We start from the raw sequence: 22,840 nt of genomic DNA on the forward strand, positions 1-22,840 counted from the left end.
CTGTTTGAGGTAACAGTCACAGACTGTAAGTGTGGGAGAATTTGGCCTAAGTATCTTCAGGGGATGTGGAGGAATTTTACAGCGCTTTCCCTCAGGAGATTAAATAAGTGAGGTAATCAGTGAAGGGCACATTATGTGTGCATGGTATGTGGAAGAAGCAGCCTTGAACACCCAAATTACCTTTGCTCATTCCATGCTTTTCTTATGTGCTTCTCTCCGTCACTTGTAAAACAAGGCTTGACTGAATAAGGTGTGTGCACGTGTGGGCGTGGCTCTTGGACCCTACTGACTCGCTGCACAACAGGTCAATGGACCAGTTGTTTATTTTGTAATGAAATACTTTTAGTTCACTAATCCATCAACCAACATAACAATAGACCATGCATTGATACACACTGTCATTGTTGGGCTAGGACTGCTGTGCAATGCAAGTGAAAGGTTAATGACTTGGTATTCTTGGATGTTAATTACACTGGGATCAGCCCTTGTTTACTGCAGTCATCCAAGTGTGCAAGAAGCATTAAAATGAAGCTTCTTGGTGCATTACCAATTATATACCACATCAATGGGTGATTGGCAGCTTGTCTCAACTCAATGTTGAGGTCACTGCTTTGAATACACTCATTACACTTAGAGGTGGCCAAGCCCAGGGAAAACTCAAATCAAGTGCAAGCCGGCTGTAAGTATGGATTGACATAAGAGAAAAAAGATGAGCAGGCACTGGTCCAAGTGCCACACAATTGATTTTCCGTTGCCAAATGTTGGTCGTGTTTTGTAAGTGTTTATTTTTTCTGTCCTTGCCTCTTATGAAGGCATAGACTCATAATAGGGCATGGTGCTATTGACATCAGTGACCATTGCCAGCGTCTTGCCCAAGTGACCATTCTTCATGAGTGAGCTTAGATACTGGGTATTGGCAGGCTATTCAACCATGGGGAGCTTGCAGTTCAACCCAATCATGTTCTCATCTGACATCCACATGCAAGCACTTTCTAACAGAAGTCACTAACCAAGTAGGCAGCTATACAAAGTGTAGTACATAATATTAGATAAAATTTGTGTTTTATTCAAGTTATTACTTAACATTTGATCTGTTTTGTTGTTCTGCTATTGTTTAGGTGAGTGGAGGTGTTCCAAATTTCATGTGTCTATACTAGATAGTACCTCGTGTTCGGTATCACCAGTCACTACTGTAAGCAGATCTTGTAATCTCCTCGATCAGAAGAGTAGCTTTACCACCCAATATCCAGTCAAACAATAGCCTGTTCCAGGGATTGTAATGTAGACCCCTTCATGTGCACAGTGATATTGCACCTGTTGCCTCGTGCATTCTCCTGTCTTTACAGAAGTCTGACATAAAAAGACACAATTATCAACCAACATTTGCATAGAATGCATGAATGATCAGAATATTTTCCCAGTGAGATACATTTGTTTCTTACCACTTTTCAGAACATGAAATAACAAACTATGCATCCCTACCACCATTCTGGGGGGGCGGAAATTCACGTACCTGAACTAACTGACAGTAAGCTCTTCTCTTACAGGCCATATGTATTCACCACAGCCTTGAGTCTCTCAGCATCCTTGGATGACTACAGAGTGTAATCACTCTGTGTGTCTCTCAATGCTTCAGTCTGTCCCACCCTTACTTCTCCAGAGAGAGATGGACAATGACTAGCCTCTGAGCTCTCACTCAACTCTGTGATGAGGGTTGGTCTGCTGAGCTGCCAGTCAAAATTACCACCTTGAATGAATTGCCCCTCCCACTTTGGCATGGGAGCTACTAGCACTTGTATTGTCTGTCCAGACATATTGAATGAAAACCCATTCTTACCCCAGGGTGCAAACTGCTATGGGATATGCTCAAAGAATTACCATTGTCTATGCAGAATTTGATGGCTGTTCTATCTGGTATTCCACCGAAACATCCTAATCAACATTCTCAACAGCTTGTGAATCACCTGGGAGTTAACCCTTTGTTAGGTGAACCTTACCTTATACCAACAACATAATATAAATTAAACTAAAAGTCCCCTCCAGATCAAATTGGTAAAAATCTCAAAATGTGACAAGAGGTTTTAACATTCAATTGTTCAAATGCTACCAATTTTTTTTGCCTAAAGGCATGTAGGGCTATCTAAAGATTGTAAACAATTTTACAACACCAAGTTATAGTCCAACGATTTTATTTTTAATCCCACAAGCTTTCGGGGGCTTTCCCCTTCCTCAGGCGGTGTGGTCATTTCCACACCGCCTGAGGAAGGGGAAAGCCCCCGAAAGCTTGTGGGATTAAAAATAAAATCGTTGGACTATAACTTGGTGTTGTAAAATTGTTTACAATTGTTAACCCCAGTCCATCACCGGCATCTCCACATCATATCTAAAGATTCACACTGCATGAAAGTAATGAAAGAATTTGCATTCATACAATACCTAATAACATACAATACCTAATAACATCCTCACTATGTCCCAAAGTGCTTTACAATCAGTTAATTACTTTTGAAGTTGAGCTTAGCATCATGAAGCCAACTGGGACCATGTGTTGATCAAAGCTCAGCTTGATCTTGATATAATTGTCTTGCCCATCTCAAACTTGGTCAATTGGCTCATTAGTTTAATTTATTGCGATATCTGGTTGAATCTGTTTCAAGAGAGGTTTTAACTTTGCATATAGTGGTTTACATAGAATGACATAGAATTTATATAACAGAAATAGGCCATTTGGCCCAACTGGTCAATGCCGGTGTTGATGCTCCACCCGCGCCTCCTCCCACTCCTCTTCATCTAACCCTATCAGCATATCCTTCTATTTCTTTCTCCCTCTGTCCCTTAAATGCATCTATGCTATTCGCCTCAACTACTCCTTGTGGTAGAGAGTTGCACATCCTAACGACTCTCTGAGTAAAGAAGTATCTCCTGAAATTCCTATTGACTATCTTATATTTATGGCCCCTAGTTTTGTACTCCTCACAAGTGGAAACATTTTCTCTATGTTTACTCTATCAAACCCTCTCATAATCTTAAAAGCCTCTTTCAGATCACTCCTCACTTTTTTTTCTTTTGTAAACAATTTTACAACACCAAGTTATAGTCCAACAAATTTATTTTAAATTCCACAAGCTTTCGGAGGCTTCCTCCTTCCTCAGGTGAATAGTGTGGAAATGAAATTTTCGAATCCTTCGCATTTGAAGATCACAGAACAATGCCTGGTGATTACTGCCCGTTGCCAAGGCAATCACAGTGAGCAGACAGAGAGGTGTCACCTAAAAGGCCACTGAATATACAAACCCCCAAAAAAAGAGAGAGAGAGAAGGAAGACAGTCAATGACCCGTTATATTAAAAACAGATAACATTTGTTCGCTGGTGGGGTTACGTGTAGTGTGACATGAACCCAAGATCCCGGTTGAGGCCGTCCTCATGGGTGCGGAACTTGGCTATCAATTTCTGCTCGACGATTTTGCGTTGTCGTGTGTCTCGAAGGCCGCCTTGGAGTATGCTTACCCGAAGGTCGGTGGCTTACCGGAAGGTCACTTTTTTTTCGTGAGAAAAGAGCCCCAGCCTGTTCAGCCTTTCCTGATAGTTATAACCTCTCAGTTCTGGTATCATCCTTGTAAATCTTTTTTGCACCTTCTCCAGTGCTTCTATATCCTTTTTATAATATGGAGAACAGAACTGGGCACAGTACTCTAAGTGCGGATTATCTACAGGTAGCCATAGATATTCGGTTTAAAGGTACTGTAAGGCTTGTCAATAATCTCAGCTCATCTCTGTCCTTTTAGGTATTCGTTTCAGGATGAGGAGGATATGTTCATGGTAGTGGACCTCCTTCTGGGTGGAGACCTTCGTTATCATCTGCAACAGAATGTTCACTTTAAGGAGGGAACGGTGAAACTTTATATTTGTGAGCTGGCTCTGGCATTGGATTATCTACAGAGCAGACACATAATTCACAGGTCAGTCATTCAGACAGTACAGGACAGTGCTAATTATAAATGAAGTGTTATCCCTGGTACAGTGAACTCTCCTTTTGAATGTGATGACGTTCACATTTGGCCATTGTTAAACAGCATGGAAAGTTGAGTTCAAGGAAGGCATAGATGGAATACACCACCTTGAATGCGGCCCACAATCTTCCTTCACTGCTGCTTTAAGGGCATTATCGCTATAACGGAATAACCTCTTTAATAAACTCACTAGATCTACTATGTTGGTCACCAGTGAAAATCCACAGTCCATTGGCTGCAGTGTGATTCTCAAATGTGTTCTTGGAGGCTTAGTTATTATTGATCAGAATAAAAACTTTGGTACAAATGGAATTAATACTTCATGTCACCAATAACATCACTGTAGACACCCTTTGTTTTCAAACCTGATGGAGCATCTCATGTGACACTTGACCAGATGACAATGTCCCTTTAGGAAGGTTGGGACTCCAATTCATTTTCAATTAGATTCTGTTTTTCGGTATTTATTTATTGAAATTTGTACAGTGCCTTAGCATATCCAGACAAAGGGAAGACATCTAAGCCTAGAAATTACTGTTGGCAATAAACACGTAACACATTCGTATGACGTTCCTCTATCTGCTATTTTAAAGCGGGTGTTAACAAGTTTAAAATAATATTGTTGAAAGTAATTTCTAGGCTCTAGGGTGAAATCACACTGTGCAATGGTAACCCACTTAAAATAGCACAATGCCATCGGAACACGTTGACACTTTTCTATGTTACTATTGCACAGTGTGATTTTGACCCATTAGTTGTGAGATATTTATCTTGACTTTGCCTTCGACTGCTGCTGAGACTGAAGCTGGATATCAACAACAACAACTTGCATTTATATAGCACCTTTAACGTAGTAAAACGTCCCAAGGTGCTTCACAGGAGCGTTATCAAACAAAGTTTGACACTGAGCCACATAAGGAAATATTAGGTGACCAAAAGTTTGGTCAAAAAGGTAGGTTTTAAGGGGTGTCTTAAAGGAGGAGAGAGAGGTAGGAGAGGGAATTTCAGAGCTTAGGGCCTAGGCAGGGGAAGGCACAGCTGCCAGTGGTGGGGCAATGAAAATTGGGGATATGCAAGAGGACAGAATTGGAGGAGTACAGAGATCTTCTAGGGCTGGAGGAGGTTATCAAACAGATAGGGTATGCCTTGGCACATAAAATGCCTAATCATATTGTCTCCATATATACGATCTCCTAACTACAAACAGACGGAAAGATATCGATGGATAGTGGAGCAAACGTGGACTCTGTTGCACTGATTTATGTCACATTCCAAGGCCATTCCCACCTCTAAAAGTCATTGAGCATGTACATTACATGAAAGTAAAAAATGAACTTACGTTTTACCTCATACCGTCTCGCATCCTCAAAATGCTTCATAACCAACAAACTACATTTCAAGTTCATTTGCTGTTACATAAGCAGACATGGCAGTTAATTTTCACCCAGCAAACAGGTTTGAGGTGAATGATCAGTTAATCTCTTTCCAATAGTGTTGGTTGAGAGGGGAATTACCTGCTCCTCTTCAAATAGTGCCATGGGATCTTTGTATCCACCTGAACAGGCAGACTGGGCCTCAGATAAAAGCCTTAACTAAAAGACAGCATCCCCACCAATGCAGCTCTCCCTCAGTATTTAAGTGTCAGTGCGACCACTAAGCCAAGCTATCAGCTCTAGGTCAGCAAGTTAAGGGTTTTAAGCCCCACTCCAGAATTTGAGCCTGTAATCTAAACCGACACTTCGCTGCATTGCTGAGGGTGCTGTCTTTTAAGCCGAGACCCCATCAGCTTTCTCAGGTGGGCATACAAGATCCCATGGCATTATTTAACAAAGAGCGGAGACTTCTCTTAATGCCCTGGTCAGCATTCATCCCTCAACCAACAGCTACCAAAACAAATTAACTGATCATTTATTTAATTTGCTGTTTGTGGGACCCTGCTGTGCACAAACTTCACTTCAGTAGTAATTCATTGGCTGTGAAACACTTTAGGACAAAGAATCATACAGCACAGAAGGAGGCCATTCAACCCAGCTTGCCTGAGCCAGCTCTTTGAAAGAGCTATCCAATTAGTCCCACTCTCCTGCTCTTTCCCCATAGCCCTGCAAACCTTTCCCCTTTAAGTTGATATCCAATTCCCTTTTGAAAGTTGTCGTTGAATCTGCTTCCATCACCCTCTCAGACAATGCAGTCCAGATATCCTGAGGATGTAAAAGATGCTAAATAAATGCAAATTCTTTCTTTACTGCACTGAAGTGTCAGTCTAAGTGATGTGTTCCAGTCTTGGAATGGGGCTTGAATCTACAACCCTGTGACTCAGAACCAAGAACGCTATTAGTTGAGCCATGCTGTTGCTCAGTATAGCCAATGTCTTGTGTACGTTTCTTTATACCACCCATTTAGAGCTTATTTGAAGATTATTTGTTTTACTGGTTAGTAAACAGCTCTTCATGCTCTCAGTGGATGATTCCATCCTTTCTTCATTGCTTAATGCCTGTTTATCCTATTTTTATTGCATATAATCTGTATTTTTCTTAGTTGTTTGGGAGCCTTCTCTTACAGCATATCTGTCTTTCTGATGCCTTGGTTAGTTTCATTTCTTCCTCTCATGTTTGATCTTGTCCAATTTCTTCCCGCACCCCTTATTTTTCACTTTTACTCCTGGGCTGTGTTTTTTTTGTGTCTGATTTTCACTTTTTAAAAATCCTTATCCTCTCCTCCTTCCCAGGCTGCACTCAGCACGCTGGCTCTCGCTCTCTCTCTTTCTCGCTCTCTCTCTTTCTCGCTCTCTTGCTCCTGCTCACTCGCTCTTTCTTGCTCTCTCTCTCTCGCTCTCTCTCTTTCTCGCTCTCTCTCTTTCTCGCTCTCTTGCTCCTGCTCACTCGCTCTTTCTTGCTCTCTCTCTCTCGCTCTCTCTTACTCTCTTGCTTTTGCTTGCTCTCTCGCTCGCTCTCTTTCTCATTCTCTCTCTCTCGTGCTCTCTCTCTCTTGCTCGTGCTCCCTCTCTCTCTCTTGCTCTCACTCTCTGCTTCTTGGTCTCCCTCTCCCTCCTCAGCCTGTTTTTTCGTCTTGCTGTTAACTCTCTCTCTCAGTCTGACTCAGACTGTATTTCTTAATTGCACTGCTAAATTTCTCTCTCTTCCACTCCCCATATTGTGGTTCTTAATCTAGCTGCTATTTTATCTACCTTATTTCTCTCTCTCTCCTTCCCTCTGGCTGTTTGTCTTGCTGCTAATTCTCTCTCTCTCTCTCTGTCTTCTCACTTTCACCCTCTCTGCTCCTTTTCACTCGCTCCTTTTCTCTCACTCCTTTTCCCTCTCTCCTCTCTCTTCCCCTCTCTCTCTCTCTCTCACTCTCTCTCCCCCTCGGTTGTGTTTCTTAGTCTTGCTAATTCTCACTTTTCTTACATTCAACCCTTTCGTTATGTTACTGCTGCTTTTGTCTCTCGTCCCCATTGAATCTTTAATTAAGAGCTTGAAACTAACACATTCACATTCTTGGACTTTCTGTTCCTTTCGCTTTGTGATAAATTGACTTGAAAATAATAGAGAATAATATTGAGACAGAGAGAGAGAGAGAATGAATAGTTAAGTGTTGAGTCGCAGTAACAAGCTTGTCAGAGTCCAACAGGGCAAGAGAATGAGAAATTTGTTATCGTCACATGATTGTGGGTTTATTCCAAGTGATTTATAATTTAATCAACACTAGTCTGCAGTGTAAACCTTCTACTTTGTGCACACATGTACTGACAGTCACTGGATGCCAGACGCAATCCCTCTCCCACAGCTAATCAGCCTATTGCCTCATCAGGTGTAAAGAAAATTCAATGTTGTACAATCAGAATGGCCGCAGTACGACATGACTGAAACACAGTGTGCAGTCCCACTGAAAGGTGCATGACATCTTCATTACCCACCACCCAACTGTATTCCAGGACCTCACAGAGGTGCCAGGACCATGTGACAGCAGGGACTACTGTGGCTAAGCCTACTGCTGTGGAGATCTAAAACCAAAATACTGAAATTAAAAGGGAAAATGCCGGCAGTTCACAGGTTTGCCACATCCGTTCCCCCACAATGACCTTTCCATCTTTGCCCTCCTACACTACTCAATCAAGCTTAATGCAAACTTCAAAATGGTAGCGTAGATTTTACTAATTTGCATAGAGCTTGGAGCACAAATTAATGTGGTCACCCTATTATAGAAAGGATATTATTAAACTAGAAAGAGTGCAGAAAAGATTTACTAGGATGCTACCGGGACTTGATGGTTTGACTTATAGGGAGAGGTTAGATAGACTGGGACTTTTTTCCCTGGAGAGTAGGAGGTTAAGGGGTGATCTTATAGAAGTCTATAAAATAATGAGGGGCATAGATAAGGTCGATAGTCAAAATCTTTTCCCAAAGGTAGGGGAGTCTATAACGAGGGGGCATAGATTTAAGGTGAGAGGGGAGAGATACAAAAGGGTCCAGAGGGGCAATTTTTTCACTCAAAGGGTGGTGAGTGTCTGGAACGAGCTGCCAGAGGCAGTAGTAGAGGCGGGTACAATTTTGTCTTTTAAAAAGCATTTGGACAGTTACATGGGTAAGATGGGTATAGAGGGATATGGGCCAAGTGCAGGCAATTGGGACTAGCTTAGTGGTATAAACTGGGCGACATGGACATGTTGGGCCGAAGGGCCTGTTTCCATGTTGTAACTTCTATGATTCTATGAATTTTAATGGGAAGAAAACCAACTGACTTTGATCCCAAATTCCTGATGCCCTGGAAGTGTGAATTTGTAAATTCTGTCCTGGTGTATCATCTTCCTCCTGGGTACTCGTAGCTTTCTGATCTGAACATCAGTTGCTTTTATACTGCTTTAATTCTGATATCGTAGGGACCAGAATCCATGAGTTGGCTCCTGATATTTACACTGCTTAATCCAGCTCCCTTATCCTGCTGGCAGACTCATCAATCCAAGTAACACAGGGATAAAGAGCTGGATTTAGTAGTGCAAACACAGGAGATAGCCAGCTCACTCCCCCAGGTCTCCCAGAAGCCGAACTAAAACAATGGCAATATAAAACCAACTATTGACTTCAACAACTTCAGATCCTAGTGGCCTTCCCTGTTTTCCCGCTGGATTTTCTCAGTTTCTGTTGTTTTCCGTTCTATTTTGGAGCCATATCTGCCTCATCCCTTTGCCTTTCAAATATCTGGGTCACAATCCCGGAACTCCCTACCTAACAGCATTGTGGGAGCGCCTTTACCACACGGACTGCAGCGGTTCAAGAAGAAGTAGTGAAGGTTCTCCCACTGTGCTGTTAGGTAGGGAGTTCCAGGATTTTGACCCAGTGACGATGAAGGAACGGCGATATATTTCCAAGTCAGCATGGTGTGTGACTTGGAGGAGAACTTGGAGGTGATGGTGTTCCCATGCACCTGCTGCCCCTGTCCTTCTAGGTGGTGGAGGTTGTGGGTTTGTGAGGTGCTGCCAAAGAAGCCTTGGCAAGTTCTGCAGTGCATCCTGCAGATAGTACACTCTGCAGCCACGGTGCGCCAATGTACTGTGCACAGTTTTGGTCTCCTTACCTAAGAAAGAATAGACTTGCCTTAGGAGGGGCTGCAACGAAGTTTCACTAGATTGATTCCTGGGATGAGAGGGTTGTCCAATGAGGAGAGATTGAGTAGAATTGGCCTATATTCTCTGGAGTTTAGGAGAAGGAGAGGTGATCTCTTTGAAATGTATAAAATTCTTAGAGGGCTTGACAGGTTAGATGCTGAGAGGCTGTTTCCCCGGCTGGAATGTTTAGAACTAGAGATCATAGTCTCAAGAAAAGGGGTCGGCCATTTAGGACCGAGATGAGGAAAAATTTCTTCACTGAGGGTTGTGAATCTTTGGAATTCTCTACTCTAGAGGGCTGTGGATGCTCAGTCATTGAGTATATTCAAGACTGAGATCGATGGATATTTGGACATTAGGGAATAAAGGGATATGGGGATAGTGCAGGAAAGTGGAGTTGAGGTAGAACATCAGCTATGATCTTATTGAATGGCGGAGCAGGCTCCTGCTCCTTTTTTTTTGTTCTTATGTTCTTATGGTGAAGGAAGTGGATGATTACCACCTACCGCCCTCCTTCAGCTGATGAATCAGTCCTCCTCCATGTTGAGCACCACTTGGAGGAAGCAATGAGGGTAGCAAGGGCACAGAATGTACTCTGGGTGGGGGACTTCAATGTCCATCATCAAGAGTGGCTCGGTAGCACCACTACTGACCGAGTTGGCCGAGTCCTGAAGGACATAACTGCCAGACTGGGCCTGCGGCAGGTGGTGAACGAAACAACACGGGGAAACAACTTGACCTCGTCCTCACCAATCTACCTGTCGCAAATGCATCTGTCCATGACAGTATTGGTAGGAGTGACCACCACACAGTCCTCGTGGAGATGAAGTCCCGTCTTCACACTGAGGACACCATCCAACGTGTTGTGTGGCACTACCACTGTGCAAAATGGGATAGATTCAGAACAGATCTAGCAACTCAAACCTGGGCATCCATGAGGCTCTGTGGGCCATCAACAGCAGCAGAATTGTATTCCAGCACAATCTGTAACCTCATGGCCCGGCATATCCCTCACTCTACCATTACCAACAAGCCAAGGGAACAACCCTGGTTCAATGAGGAGTGTAGAAGAGCATGCCAGGAGCAGCACCAGGCGTACCTAAAAATGAGGTGCCAACCTGGTGAAGCTACAACACAGGACTACATGCATGCTAAACAGCGGAAGCAACATGCTATAGACAGAGCTAAGCGATTCCACAACCAACGGATCAGATCAAAGCTCTGCAGTCCTGCCACATCCAGTCGTGAATGGTGATTGACAATTAAACAACCATCGGGAGGAGGAGGCTCTGTAAACATCCCCATCCTCAATGATGGCAGAGTCCAGCACATGAGTGCAAAAGACAAGGCTGAAGTGTTTGCAATCATCTTCAGCCAGAAGTGCCGAGTGGATGATCCATCTCGGCCTCCTCCCAATATCCCCACAGAAATCAGTCTTCAGCCAATTCGATTCACTCCACGTGATATCAAGAAACAGCTGAGTGCATTGGATACAGCAAAGTCTATGGGCCCCGAAAACATCCCGGATGTAGTGCTGAAGACTTGTGCTCCAGAACTAGCCGCGTTTCTAGCCAAGCTGTTCCAGTACAGCTACAACACTGGCATCTACCCGACAATGTGGAAAATTGCCCAGGTATGTCCTGCCCACAAAAAGCAGGACAAATCCAATCCGACCAATTACTGCCCCATCAGTCTACTCTCAATCATCAGCAAAGTGATGGAAGGTGTCGTCGACAGTGCTATCAAGCGGCACTTTCTCACCAATAACCTGCTCACTGATACTCAGTTTGGGTTCCGCCAGGACCACTCGGCTCCAGACCTCATTGCAGCCTTGATCCAAACATGGACAAAAGAGCTGAATTCCAGAGGTGAGGTGAGAGTGACTGCCCTTGACATCATGGCAGCATTTGACTGAGCGTGGCACCAAGGAGCCCTAGTAAAATTGAAGTCAATGGGAATCAGGGGGAAAACTCTCCAGTGCCTGGAGTCATACCTAGCACAAAGGAAGATGGTAGTGTTTGTTGGAGGCCAATCGCCACAGCCCCAGGGCATTGCTGCAGGAGTTCCTCAGGGCAGTGTCCTAGGCTCAACCATCTTCAGCTGCTTCATCAATGACCTTCCCTCCATCATAAGGTCAGAAATGGGGATGTTCGCTGATGACTGCACAGTGTTCAGTTCCGTTCGCGACCCCTCAGATAATGAAGCAGTCCGTGCCCTTGTGCAGCAAGACCTGGACAACATCCAGGCTTGGGCTGATAAGTAGCAAGTAACATTTGTGCCAGACAAGTGCCAGGCAATGATCATCTCCAATAAGAGAGAGTCTAACCACCTCCCTTTGACATTCACTGTCATTACCATCACCGAATCTCCCACCATCAACATCCTGGGGGTCACCATTGACCAGAAACTTAACTGGACCAGCACATAAATACTGTGGCTACAAGCCCAGAGGCTGGGTATTGTGTACGAGTGACTCACCTCCTGACTCCCCAAAGCCTTTCCACCATCTACAAGGCACAAGTCAGGAGTGTGATGGAATGCTCTCCACTTGCCTGAATGAGTGCAGCTCCAATAACACTCAAGTAGCTCGACACCATCCAGGACAAAGCAGCCCGCTTGATTGGCACCCCATCCACCACCCTAAACATTCACTCCCTTCACCACTGGCGCACCGTGTCTGCAGTGTGTACCATCCACAGGATGCACTGCAGCAACTCGCCAAGGCTTTTTCGACAGCATCTCCCAAACCCGCGACCTCTACCACCTAGAAGCACAGGGGCAGCAGGCACATGGGAACAACACCACCTGCACGTTCCCCTCCAAGTCACACACCATCCCGACTTGGAAATATATTGCCGTTCCTTCATCGTCACTGGGTCAAAATCCTGGAACTTCCTTCCTAACAGCACTGTGGGAGAACCTTCACCAACCACATGGACAGCAGCGGTTCAAGAAGGCGGCTCATTACCACCTTCTCAAGGGTAATTAGGGATTGGCAATAAATGCTGGCCCTGCCAGCGACGCCTACATCCCATGAACGAATAAAAAAAAAAGCCAGTGGATGGGGATGCCAATAGCGTCACGCAAGTGTGGTACCAGTGCTTTAAGTGGTCCTATGTTGCTATGTTCCACCCTCGATTGTCATGTAAACATATTGAATTCTTTTCCTCCATCCCCCTTCAATTCCCTCCTCCCTTGTGGCAAACTTGTATTAGAGTCGGGAGAGGACAGGATCGAGCTTGGCGGTAATGCTATCACAGTCAAATAGCCCACTATCACAAGATGTTGGGCAAGATGTTCACTGTAGCAGAAACGTGTAGCGCTGATGTAGAATAGATTTGCAAATATTGCAGTCCCCTAAGAAATTATATCCATTCCCCAAAACAGATATCGTATGGTCTGTACAATCATTTTAGGACATTAACTGAGAAACAAATTGGTGTTGTCCACCTTTTACAAAAATCACCCATGACGATATGACTGTTCTGTCTGATGACCCCTATATGCAGCAGCAGCAATGCTTTCAGTTGCACCGGACACTTGCTGCAGTGTTCTGCAGGGCTCTGAGCAGTGGAAGGAGTAGAAGAGCAACCATACATGTGCAATTGTTTAGAAGGCATAATTTGCGTTGCTGGGGCCAGGATAAAGCAAACGGCACAGGCTGGTTAAAAAATTGACCATTAATTGACCGTGGTTAAAAAGCTGACCCTGGAGCTGCCTTGGAAATCCCTGAGGTGCTTCTCGACTCGTTTGGTGGCAGTGGTGCCTCCTCATTTATGCAACAACAGCTGTAATGCAAACAGTGCTGCTTATTGTGCCTTTACAGCTCGTGGTTTGTATTGGTATAAATGTCTGCAATCAATCTGAAGTGTTGCCACTCAGGGCAGAAGGCTGATTGTAATTTGGTCCCGTTGAGTTTGAAGAGATTATATATTTTATACCGCTCTAGAGCGGTGCTGGTGCTGCCGGCTGATGACCTGCATCCGACGGCAACACCAAAGTAAGTTTGCTGGAGCGGCTAAAACTGGCAGCCGGGAAGACTGTTTTTAATGGATCTTCTTAACCAACATTAGCGAATCCAGTATATTTATACTTTGGTATAACACAGAAAATGCTGGAAAACACTCAGCACATCAGGCAGCATCTGTAGAGAGAGAAACAGAGTTAACGTTTCAGGTCGATCAGAAGGTCACCAAGGTATCCTTTGGTATAGTCGCCTGCTGCATGAGACCTGTTTGTCAGTGACTCGGCGTTCGAGCAATATAAAAGCAACTTAAATCATGAAGGAAAAGTTTGATTCAGTTGTTCGGCTCGACTCATTTTAATCTGAAGTACATTGAAATGTAATTATCTGGTGATTGCAGGTTAGTGTGAATTGGACGCACTCCGATTAATTATCATTTGGTTTCTTCTTTATGCAAATTCGAAATCATCAACGTTGTTTTCCAAAATGTCAGCTGACTGCTGATTGAATCTCTTCACGACAATTTAATCAAGCAAAGTAGCTTGCTTTTAAGCTTGATTAACCCGTACAACACTGGCATTGCCAGGGAATTCTGTACCTCCAGGCCGGCTTTTGAAAATAAATAATTTCACCTTGTGTATTGTAAGGCCGAAAAGTCTTATACCGTACGAGTTATCCAGGAGGATCCCAGATCAGTTGGGATGGCTTCTGCCTCTCTGATGCTGGCAGAGCTTCCGGCTGTACTGCCTCACCCAGGCCAAAGAGGTAGTGAAATTCTGATTTTATTTTCAATATTAGGGAATCTTTATTCTGCTGTCCGTATCCTAACACGCACCAAGTCCTGTTCACCCATCACCCCTGTGCTCGCTGATCTACATTGGCTCTCAGTCCGGCCAGGCCTCGATTTTAAAATTCTCATCCTTGTTTTCAAATCCCTCCATGGCCTTGCCGCTCCCTATCTCTGTAACCTCCTCCAGCCTTACAACCCTCCGAGATCTCTGCGCTCCTCCAATTCTGGCCTCTTGTGCATTCCTGATTTTCATCACTCCACCAGTGGTGACTGTGACTTCAGCTGCCTCAGGCCTAAGCTCTGGAATTCCCTCCCTAAACCTCTCCATTTCTCCACCTCTCTTTCCTCCTTTAAGACACTCCTTAAAACCTACCTGTCACCTGTCCTAATATCTTCTTTTGTGGCTCAGTGTCAAATTTTGTCCAATAACGCTCTTGTGAAACGCCTTGGGAAGGTTTTACTACGTTAAAGGCACTATATAAATGCAAGTTGTTGTTGTGGCTGGAATTGGGAACCAAACTTATCATTTTATGGAGGTTAAAATCAGTTATGTAGATTTATTCTGGATGTGTCGTTGTTGACTGTCGAGGTTGTCAGTTTGCTAAAGGTTATATTAATCAGGCGTGAAGATATTATCCAATCAGAAATTAAACAAAAATAAATAGTGACATTATTCAGTGACTTGGCAGCAGATGGTTGTGAACAAACGTTGATGTGCCCAGTCTGACCGAGTGACCATTTTGTTGTCTTTTATTGAGTAACTGAGGTGAAAGGCCTGACTAAGGCACTCTGGACAACTGATGCTCAACCCAAATATTAACAGAATAGTCCACCATCAGGTACCACCTAATCCTTATGGCAGTTGATCTGTTTTGGCGTTGGCTGAAAGAAGAGTGTTGGCCAGGACACTGGAGACATTCTTACTCTGCTTCAAACAATGCCATGGGATTTTAACATCCAGCTCAATAAACAGTTGGACCCTTGGTTTAATATCTCATCAACAATGCAGCACTCCTCACTACTGCACTGGAGTGTCATATATATATATACATATACACATACATATAGAATTTACAGCACAGGATCAGGCCATTCGGCCCAACTGGTCTATGCCGGCATTTATGCTCCACACGAGCCTCCTCCCACCCCTCTATATCTAACCACATCAACATATCCTTCTATTCTTTTCTCTCTCATGTGCTTATATAGCTTCCCCTTAATTGCATCTATGCTATTCGCCTCAACTACTGCTTGTGAGATCTTAATTCAACCTAGATTTTAAACTCAAGTCCTGGAGTGGGTTTTGAACCCATAGCCGCCTGCTACTGAGGCAAGAGTGCTACCAACTAAGTCAAGCTGACACCGAGCTGTGGGGCTCCCTTCCTTTTTACAGTCCTGACAATGAGTCGCAGCCCATGGCTTCAACCTGTCTTTTCCTCTTTTAGATGTTGTGAGACCTGCTCTGCATTTCCTATTAGTTTAACAGTCAGGAAGAATTCCAAAGTCAGTGTGTGTTTTCATCAGGAGGACTTGCTGGGGCTCTCCAATTATTGAGAGTGAATATGGTTCTGCTGAAGTAGCACCATTTATATTCAATATATCAGCAAAAACTGCTCCAATTTATCTACAAGGAGACTTATTTAGAAGATTAAACAAGTTGTGGGTGCGGTATATTGATGCAGTGACGTACAGTGCTTCACCGTGCTAGCCTGGTCATTCTCCATTGCACTTCTCTCTCCTTAGCAGAAGGATTATTTAGGTAAGCCTGGGTATCATATGAACATACAAAATTGACAGGCAGGAAAAGACCAGCTGGCCCATTGAGCCGGCCCCTCGCCACGATGGCAGGATGATCAGGACTAAACACCTCCACTCCCCCCACCCCCCACCCCAACCCCTTGCCAACAATCCCGGGAAAGGCAAAAAAACAGCAAAAAAACCCCGGGCCAAAAGGGAAAAAATATTCTGCAAAATTCCTCAGGCGATTGAAACCAGCCCAGGAGATCACATGGACCAAGTGTTATCTATAGAGACACTTACCTTCTATATGTTGCGATCTCTGCCCCTGTCAGGAACTGGTCCAGCCCCCTCTTGATGGCGATACAGAGAGTCAGCACCCACCACACCAGCTGGCAATGTATTCCAGAGGCTCACTACTCTCTGGGAAAAGAAGAATCGCCCAACATCCAGTCTATTCCTACTCTTACATTGTTTAAACTCATGTCCCCTGGTCCTCCCCAATCTGTTAAACTGGTTCACAGTGGGTTTGCACAATATCCATCCATTTATGGGACCTGGGTTTGAATCCTACCCAGATCAATGTAGTGAAAGTCTGTCTCCCTTTGCAAAGGTCCTGCATTTGCCAGTTTCAGCCCAGTTTGTGGTGAGCATGGGCCAACGGCTCAAAAATACCTCCAACCTGAGACTGTTAGCCACCCCAGTCAGAGACTCACGGAGGACTATTTGCTTGTGTAGAGGGTAAACCCTGTCACGGACTGGTTGGGCTAAATGGCGTCTTTCTGTGTTGTAACTTCTATGTATTTCTATATATAGGGAGATACAGTTCTGGAGTTGGAGTTAAGGGACACTGGGCTTGAGATAATAGCATATGGACACTTAACATATTTACCTAAAATTCTTTTGTCCATTAGGGGAAGCTAGATAAGTACACGAAGGGAGAAAGGAATAGAAGAATATGTTGATAGGAGGAGGCTCGTGTGGAGCAAAAGCACTGGCAGAGACCAGTTGGTCTGAATGGCATGTTTCTGTGCTGTAAATTCTATGTAATTCTACTTTAGTGGTGGTATTAACCTGCTATTTTAAACGGAATGGTGTAGTGCCTCTGCTAAAACAGTGGGAAGAGGAATTTCAGCCAAGTGTTAATTTGCTGTTATCCCACTGTGTAATTTCAGGACCTCTGTAGAAGGAGCTTTACCATTGATCTGACCCATGTTAGACCATTACTTGGAAGGCTTTGATCTTGGCCTGGTGCCCAGAACAAAAATAAATTCCATTCCTAAGAACTGACAACCTTGACTAATGAACACAAAGAAAGGAATTTCATGGCGGGGGGTGGGGGTTGGTGGGAGGGTGGAGAGATGTTTGCCCTCAGAGAGCCAACCCTTGACCCTCTTGTGCGCTAATCAGTGACCAGTTAAGCAGAGGCATGAAAATTATGCTACAAATTGCAAATCATTTACCTTTTTAAGGTGCTTCTATATTGCAGTAAAGCCCATGTTTTTGACCTCAGCTTCTGACAAGTGTGTCTCGTGTAGCCGGCTGCATCTTGAATGTTAACTTGCTGGGATTTACCAAGGCCATTGGTCAGGAAGATCCATTTTTATCTTTGACCATTCTTCATGTCAAGAGTCTGAACAGAGAGCGCTCCTTGGTAGCCTATTAACCATGACGGTGGGGGCATGACAGAGAAACCCAATGCTCTGCTCACTTGACAGCCACTTTCCAGTAAGGGAGTCACTGGATAGTAATCGGCAACGGCTATCAGCTCACTTAGTATAGGCTAGAGATTGAATCTGGGACCGAGCTCCTCTGCGTAGTTTAATTCCACACCTGGTGGTGGCAATTACTCACTGAGCCATTGGGCCAGCTGATTTCTTGTGCTATTGATTGACCAGTGTTTGGATTTCTAACCAAGAAATTCTTTCAGAAGAGGGATACATGGCAATTTTTTATTAAGTAACCTAAGTCAAGGGCCAAGATCTGTAGTTCAGGATGAGAAAAGAAGATCGGATCAATCTGGAAGGGGTGGGGAGGTGGCATTAAACTTGGGTTTTAAAAGCCTAGAGCTTGTAGGAAGAAGGAAGGACTGAAGCTGGCCCAACATGGAGGATGGTTAGTTAATTCTGTGGCCGTAACGCATCAAGTCATCGGTTGCTTGATTCATTTTGCTGTTAACATTTGCACTTGTGTCAACTCATTCCCATTACTGCTGAAGGTTCTGTAATGTGTTTCCATGGAAGTGTCTCTTTTTTTAAGCGTGTGTTCTATTTGGTTTTATTCCTTTGAGACAGCTGGAGTTCCCCGAGAAATGAGAATATTTCAGTGTCTTCCCATCCATCAATTAACCGCAAATTGGTTTCATGAAACGAAATCGCTAACGCTTAGTCCAATTTACCAGTTGGTGAACTTCACCCTTCCCTCCCTGCCCCCACCACAGCTAGGTGTTTTAGGTATATCTCAACAAAATAATGTGGTGGAGAGTTTGAGCTGTGACTTCTTCTGTCCAGTATTTTTATTGCATTAAATTCCTGTCTGCGCCATTTCAACACAAGTCACCTAGCTGTTTATTTTAAACAGGTTGTTGACTTTAATAAAATACCGCAGACTGGAGTTTAACATCAATGCTTTAACCCGTCTGCTAAAAATAGCACCCAGAGAAAATGAACTCCCTTAGTATTCCGTTATCGGATTAAACCCCATCTCCCTTCATTAATGGTGGTGACTCGAGCACTCTTTTTGGTCTGATCTTACATCAATTACCAGGCCCATTCCTTCTCCCTCATATTCTCAGTGTTTTGAACAGATTGCTAGCTGATGAGGTCCAGTCTGCGCTATTTTATCCATCTATGTAGTCAATGAGTTTAAAATGTTTAAAAAAGTTAAATGACTGCAACAAATGTCACAGACAGGAGTTTAGTGCAAGTCTGTTAGCTGCGACACTAAAAATATCACGGAGATGAAAACCCGTATTATTCACTACATTATTTTGTTGAGGTTTTCCCACAAACAGGAGGCTCTTTAACCACCACAGACAGATCGGGGGTGATTTTAAACCCCAAGAACGGGTGGGTTGGGGGCGGGTGGGAGTTGAAAATAGTTGTTTTTTTGGATCGCGACCGCAACCCGGCTTTATTTCCGGGTTTAACATCGGTGCTTAAAAGTACAGGCTTCCCATTGGGAATGCAAAGTCCAAAAATGTTGTGATTGCGACCCAAAAAAACAACTATTTTCAACTCCCACCCACCCCCAACCCACCCATTCTTGGGGTTTAAAATCACCCCCATCATCTGTCTGTGATCAGGTTGCTGGCATCATGGACTAGCTACATCATCATGACCCTATTTTGACAACAGATAACTTTGTCAAAGGCTGGTCCAGTCACACAGAATTATAGAATTGTACAGCACAGAAGGAGTCCTTTTGGTCCATCTTGCCTGTGCTGGCTCTTTGAAAGAGCTATCCAATTAGTCCCACTCCCCTGCTCTTTCCCCATAGCCCTGCAAAGTTTTCCTTTTCAAGTATTTATCCAATTCTCTTTCGAAAGTTGCTATTGAATCTGCTTCCACCGCCCTTTCAGGCAGTGCATTCCAGATCATTACAACTCACTGAATAAAATAATTTCTCCGCATCTCCCCCCTGACTTTTTTTTGCCAATTATTTAAAATCTGTGTCCTCTGGTTACTGACCCTCCTGCCAATGGAAACAGTTTCTCCCTATCTACTCTATCAAAACCCCTCATAATTTTGAACACCTCTATTAAATTACAAAGCGATATTGATAGATTAGGTGAATGGGCAAAACTGTGGCAAATGGAATTCAATGTAGACAAATGTGAGGTCATCCACTTTGGATCAAAAAAGGATAGAACAGGGTACTTCAATGATCTATGTCCCTGTACCCCTATGTCCCTTTGGAGTTAAAAGTTAAAAACAGTGGATCTCCAAAGGGACATAGGGGTACAGGGACATAGATCATTGAAGTGTCATGAACAGGTGCAGAAAATAATCAATAAGGCTAATGGAATGCTGGCCTTTATATCTAGCGGACTAGAGTACAAGGGGGCAGAAGTTATGCTGCAGCTATACAAAACCCTGGTTAGACCGCACCTGGAGTACTGTGAGCAGTTCTGGGCACCGCACCTTCGGAAGGACATATTGGCCTTGGAGGGAGTGCAGCGTAGGTTTACTAGAATGATCCCCGGACTTCAAGGGTTAAGTTACGAGGAGAGATTACACAAATTGGGGTTGTATTCTCTAGAGTTAGAAGGTTAAGGGGTGATCTGATCAAAGTTTATAAGATATTAAGGGGAACAGATAGGGTGGATAGAGAGAAACTATTTCTGCTGGTTGGGGATTCTAGGAGTAGGGGGCACAGTCTAAAAATTAGATCCAGACCTTTCAGGAGCGAGATTAGAAAACATTTCTACACACAAAGGGTGGTAGAAGTTTGGAACTCTCTTCCACAAACGGCAATTGATACTAGCTCAATTGCTAAATTTAAATGTGAGATAGATAGCTTTTTGGCAACCAAAGGTATTAAGGGATATGGGCCAAAGGTGGGTATATGGAGCTCGATCACAGATCAGCCATGATCTTATCAAATGGCGGAGCAGGCACGAGGGGCTAAATGGCCTACTCCTGTTCCTATGTTCCTATTAAATCTCCCCTTAACCTTCTCAGCTCTAAGGAGAACAATCCCAGCTTCTCCAGTCTCTCCACATAACTGAAGTCCCTCATCCCTGGTACCATTCTAGTAAATATCCTCTTTGCCCTCTCCAGGTCCTTGACATCCTTCCTAAAGTGTGGTGCCCAGAATTGGACACAATACTCTAGCTGAGATGTGTGATATAACCATATCAATAGTCACGAGGAAGCACAGGTTCAGGATTGTGAAGACCAGATGTTATTTCTTCAGACAGAGGATGATCAACAGCTGGAACGGGTTGCCAGGACACTGGATTCATTTAAGAATGAATGCTGCAATGGAAGGATAGTAGAGATGGCATTCTTTAAGGGTGAGATCAAATGGGCTGAAGGGCTTTCTTCGTCTGAAACCATCTACCCTCAAACTGAAAACAGCTCTCTAAATCAACAAGATGTGTTTGTAGATTATTTTTGCACATGCCTTACCCCTTTGGCAATGGTGAAACCCTACACCAGCTGTCAGTACAAGACATGTTTGGTTTGCTTTCCATAGTCCTCATTGATGTTGCCTGGGGTCAGTCAATTACAAATTCCTTTCATTTAGCATAAGTCACATTTATTTCAAGCATCAGTCTCAGTCCTAATGTTGATCTGGTTATCAATTAGAGAAAAAAAAGATTTATATTTGATATCTTACTGTTACTGGACTATCAATCCAGGGACCTGGGCTAAAGTGAGTTCACATCTCACTATGGCAGTTTGAGAATTTGAATTCAGTTTAAAAAATCTGGAAATAAAAAGCTGGTATCGGTAAAAGTGACCATGAAGCTGTTGGATTGTAGTTAAAAAAAAACACAATATTGGTTCACTAATGGGGAAGGAAAATTGTCATCCTTACCCGGGTCTGGCCTATATGTGACTGTAATCCCACACCAACGTGGTTGACTCTTAACTGATGTCTGAAGTGGCCCAGCGAGTCACTCAGCTGTACCAGCAGTTCAAGGAGAAGACCCACCACCACCTTCTCAGGGCAACTAGGAACGGGCAATAAATGCCGGCCTTGCTAACAACGCCCACATCCCAAGAATGAATTTTTAAAAAGAATCTTATGTTGGGGTTAGCTGTGCTACGAGTCTAATACCCATTACGTAAACTGCAGCTCAAAGCCAGCAACCACCTGAACTACGCTGTCTGATGCAAAGTGCACTCTGGGTGTCAGGAGAGCACTTTGCCTGTGTGCTTACACATCTGTATAGAACTCCACTCCCTGGCCAGTAAATTTACAATGGGCCAAATCTTGCTGGAAAAATAACGGCGAGTTAACGATGCACGCTGTTATTAATATGCAAATCGGCCAGCAAGTTCAGGGGATGAAGAGATACTCTGTGAGATGCGAATCTTCAGAACTTGCTGGTTGATTTACGCCACACCGCCGTTTGCTTCGCACAAACATCATCTCGCCCTTACCCTCCCCGTTATTTTTAAGAACTTGCTGGATTTGCACGTTAATTGCCCATTAAACTCTCCACAGAAAGTTGGGGCTCATAATTAAGAGCGTAAGTACCCTTTTAACAACGTGATAATTGTCAATGCAATGCCAATCAACCTCTCCAGCCCAGAAAGGGAACAATTTAAACTGTCGAGTCTCATGTAGTAAATTGTTGTTAGAGATTTTACTTTTCCTTTCTGTCTCTTTTTTTCTCTCAATCCAATTTTTCTTTCTGTCTCTTTTTTCTCTCAATCCAATTTTTCTTTCTGTACTTGATTTGACTCTAATACAACCTATTTCCTTCTCCGCGTTCCTCTGTTTCTTTCTCAGTCCTTAAGTATCATTGGTTAAGGAGATAGTCTGTTGGTCCTGTCGTTCACTAAGGTCCCAGATGCCCCTTTGCCCTCGCCGTGCCCGTTATCAGTTCGCACTTCCAGCAAATTACGGCGCATAACATTTTAGAGCTGAAGGGTGCAGGAGAAAGAGCACAGGGATGGGAGCGCCCACCTTCTCAAAACACTAAAAATATTGCTCCAGTTTCTAAACAGGAGGTCCAACAGACATTGTACTGAAGCTACACTGCACGCGCAAAAAACGGCAG

At 43.9% G+C, this 22,840-nt stretch overlaps 1 protein-coding gene across 1 annotated transcript in view; it reads left to right on the top strand.

The window, feature by feature from the left end:
- The window catches only part of LOC137332193 (serine/threonine-protein kinase 32A-like), a 165,286-nt gene that overhangs the window by 39,246 nt on the left and 103,200 nt on the right, over positions 1-22,840 (top strand). Inside the window, exon 3 of the mRNA XM_067995889.1 lies at positions 3,787-3,960. Within this exon, the coding sequence (XP_067851990.1) occupies positions 3,787-3,960 (174 nt within the window). The remainder of the gene's footprint in view (positions 1-3,786; positions 3,961-22,840) is intronic.

The sequence above is a fragment of the Heptranchias perlo genome, chromosome 14 (genome assembly GCF_035084215.1).
Source record: "Heptranchias perlo isolate sHepPer1 chromosome 14, sHepPer1.hap1, whole genome shotgun sequence".
NCBI lineage: Eukaryota > Metazoa > Chordata > Chondrichthyes > Hexanchiformes > Hexanchidae > Heptranchias > Heptranchias perlo.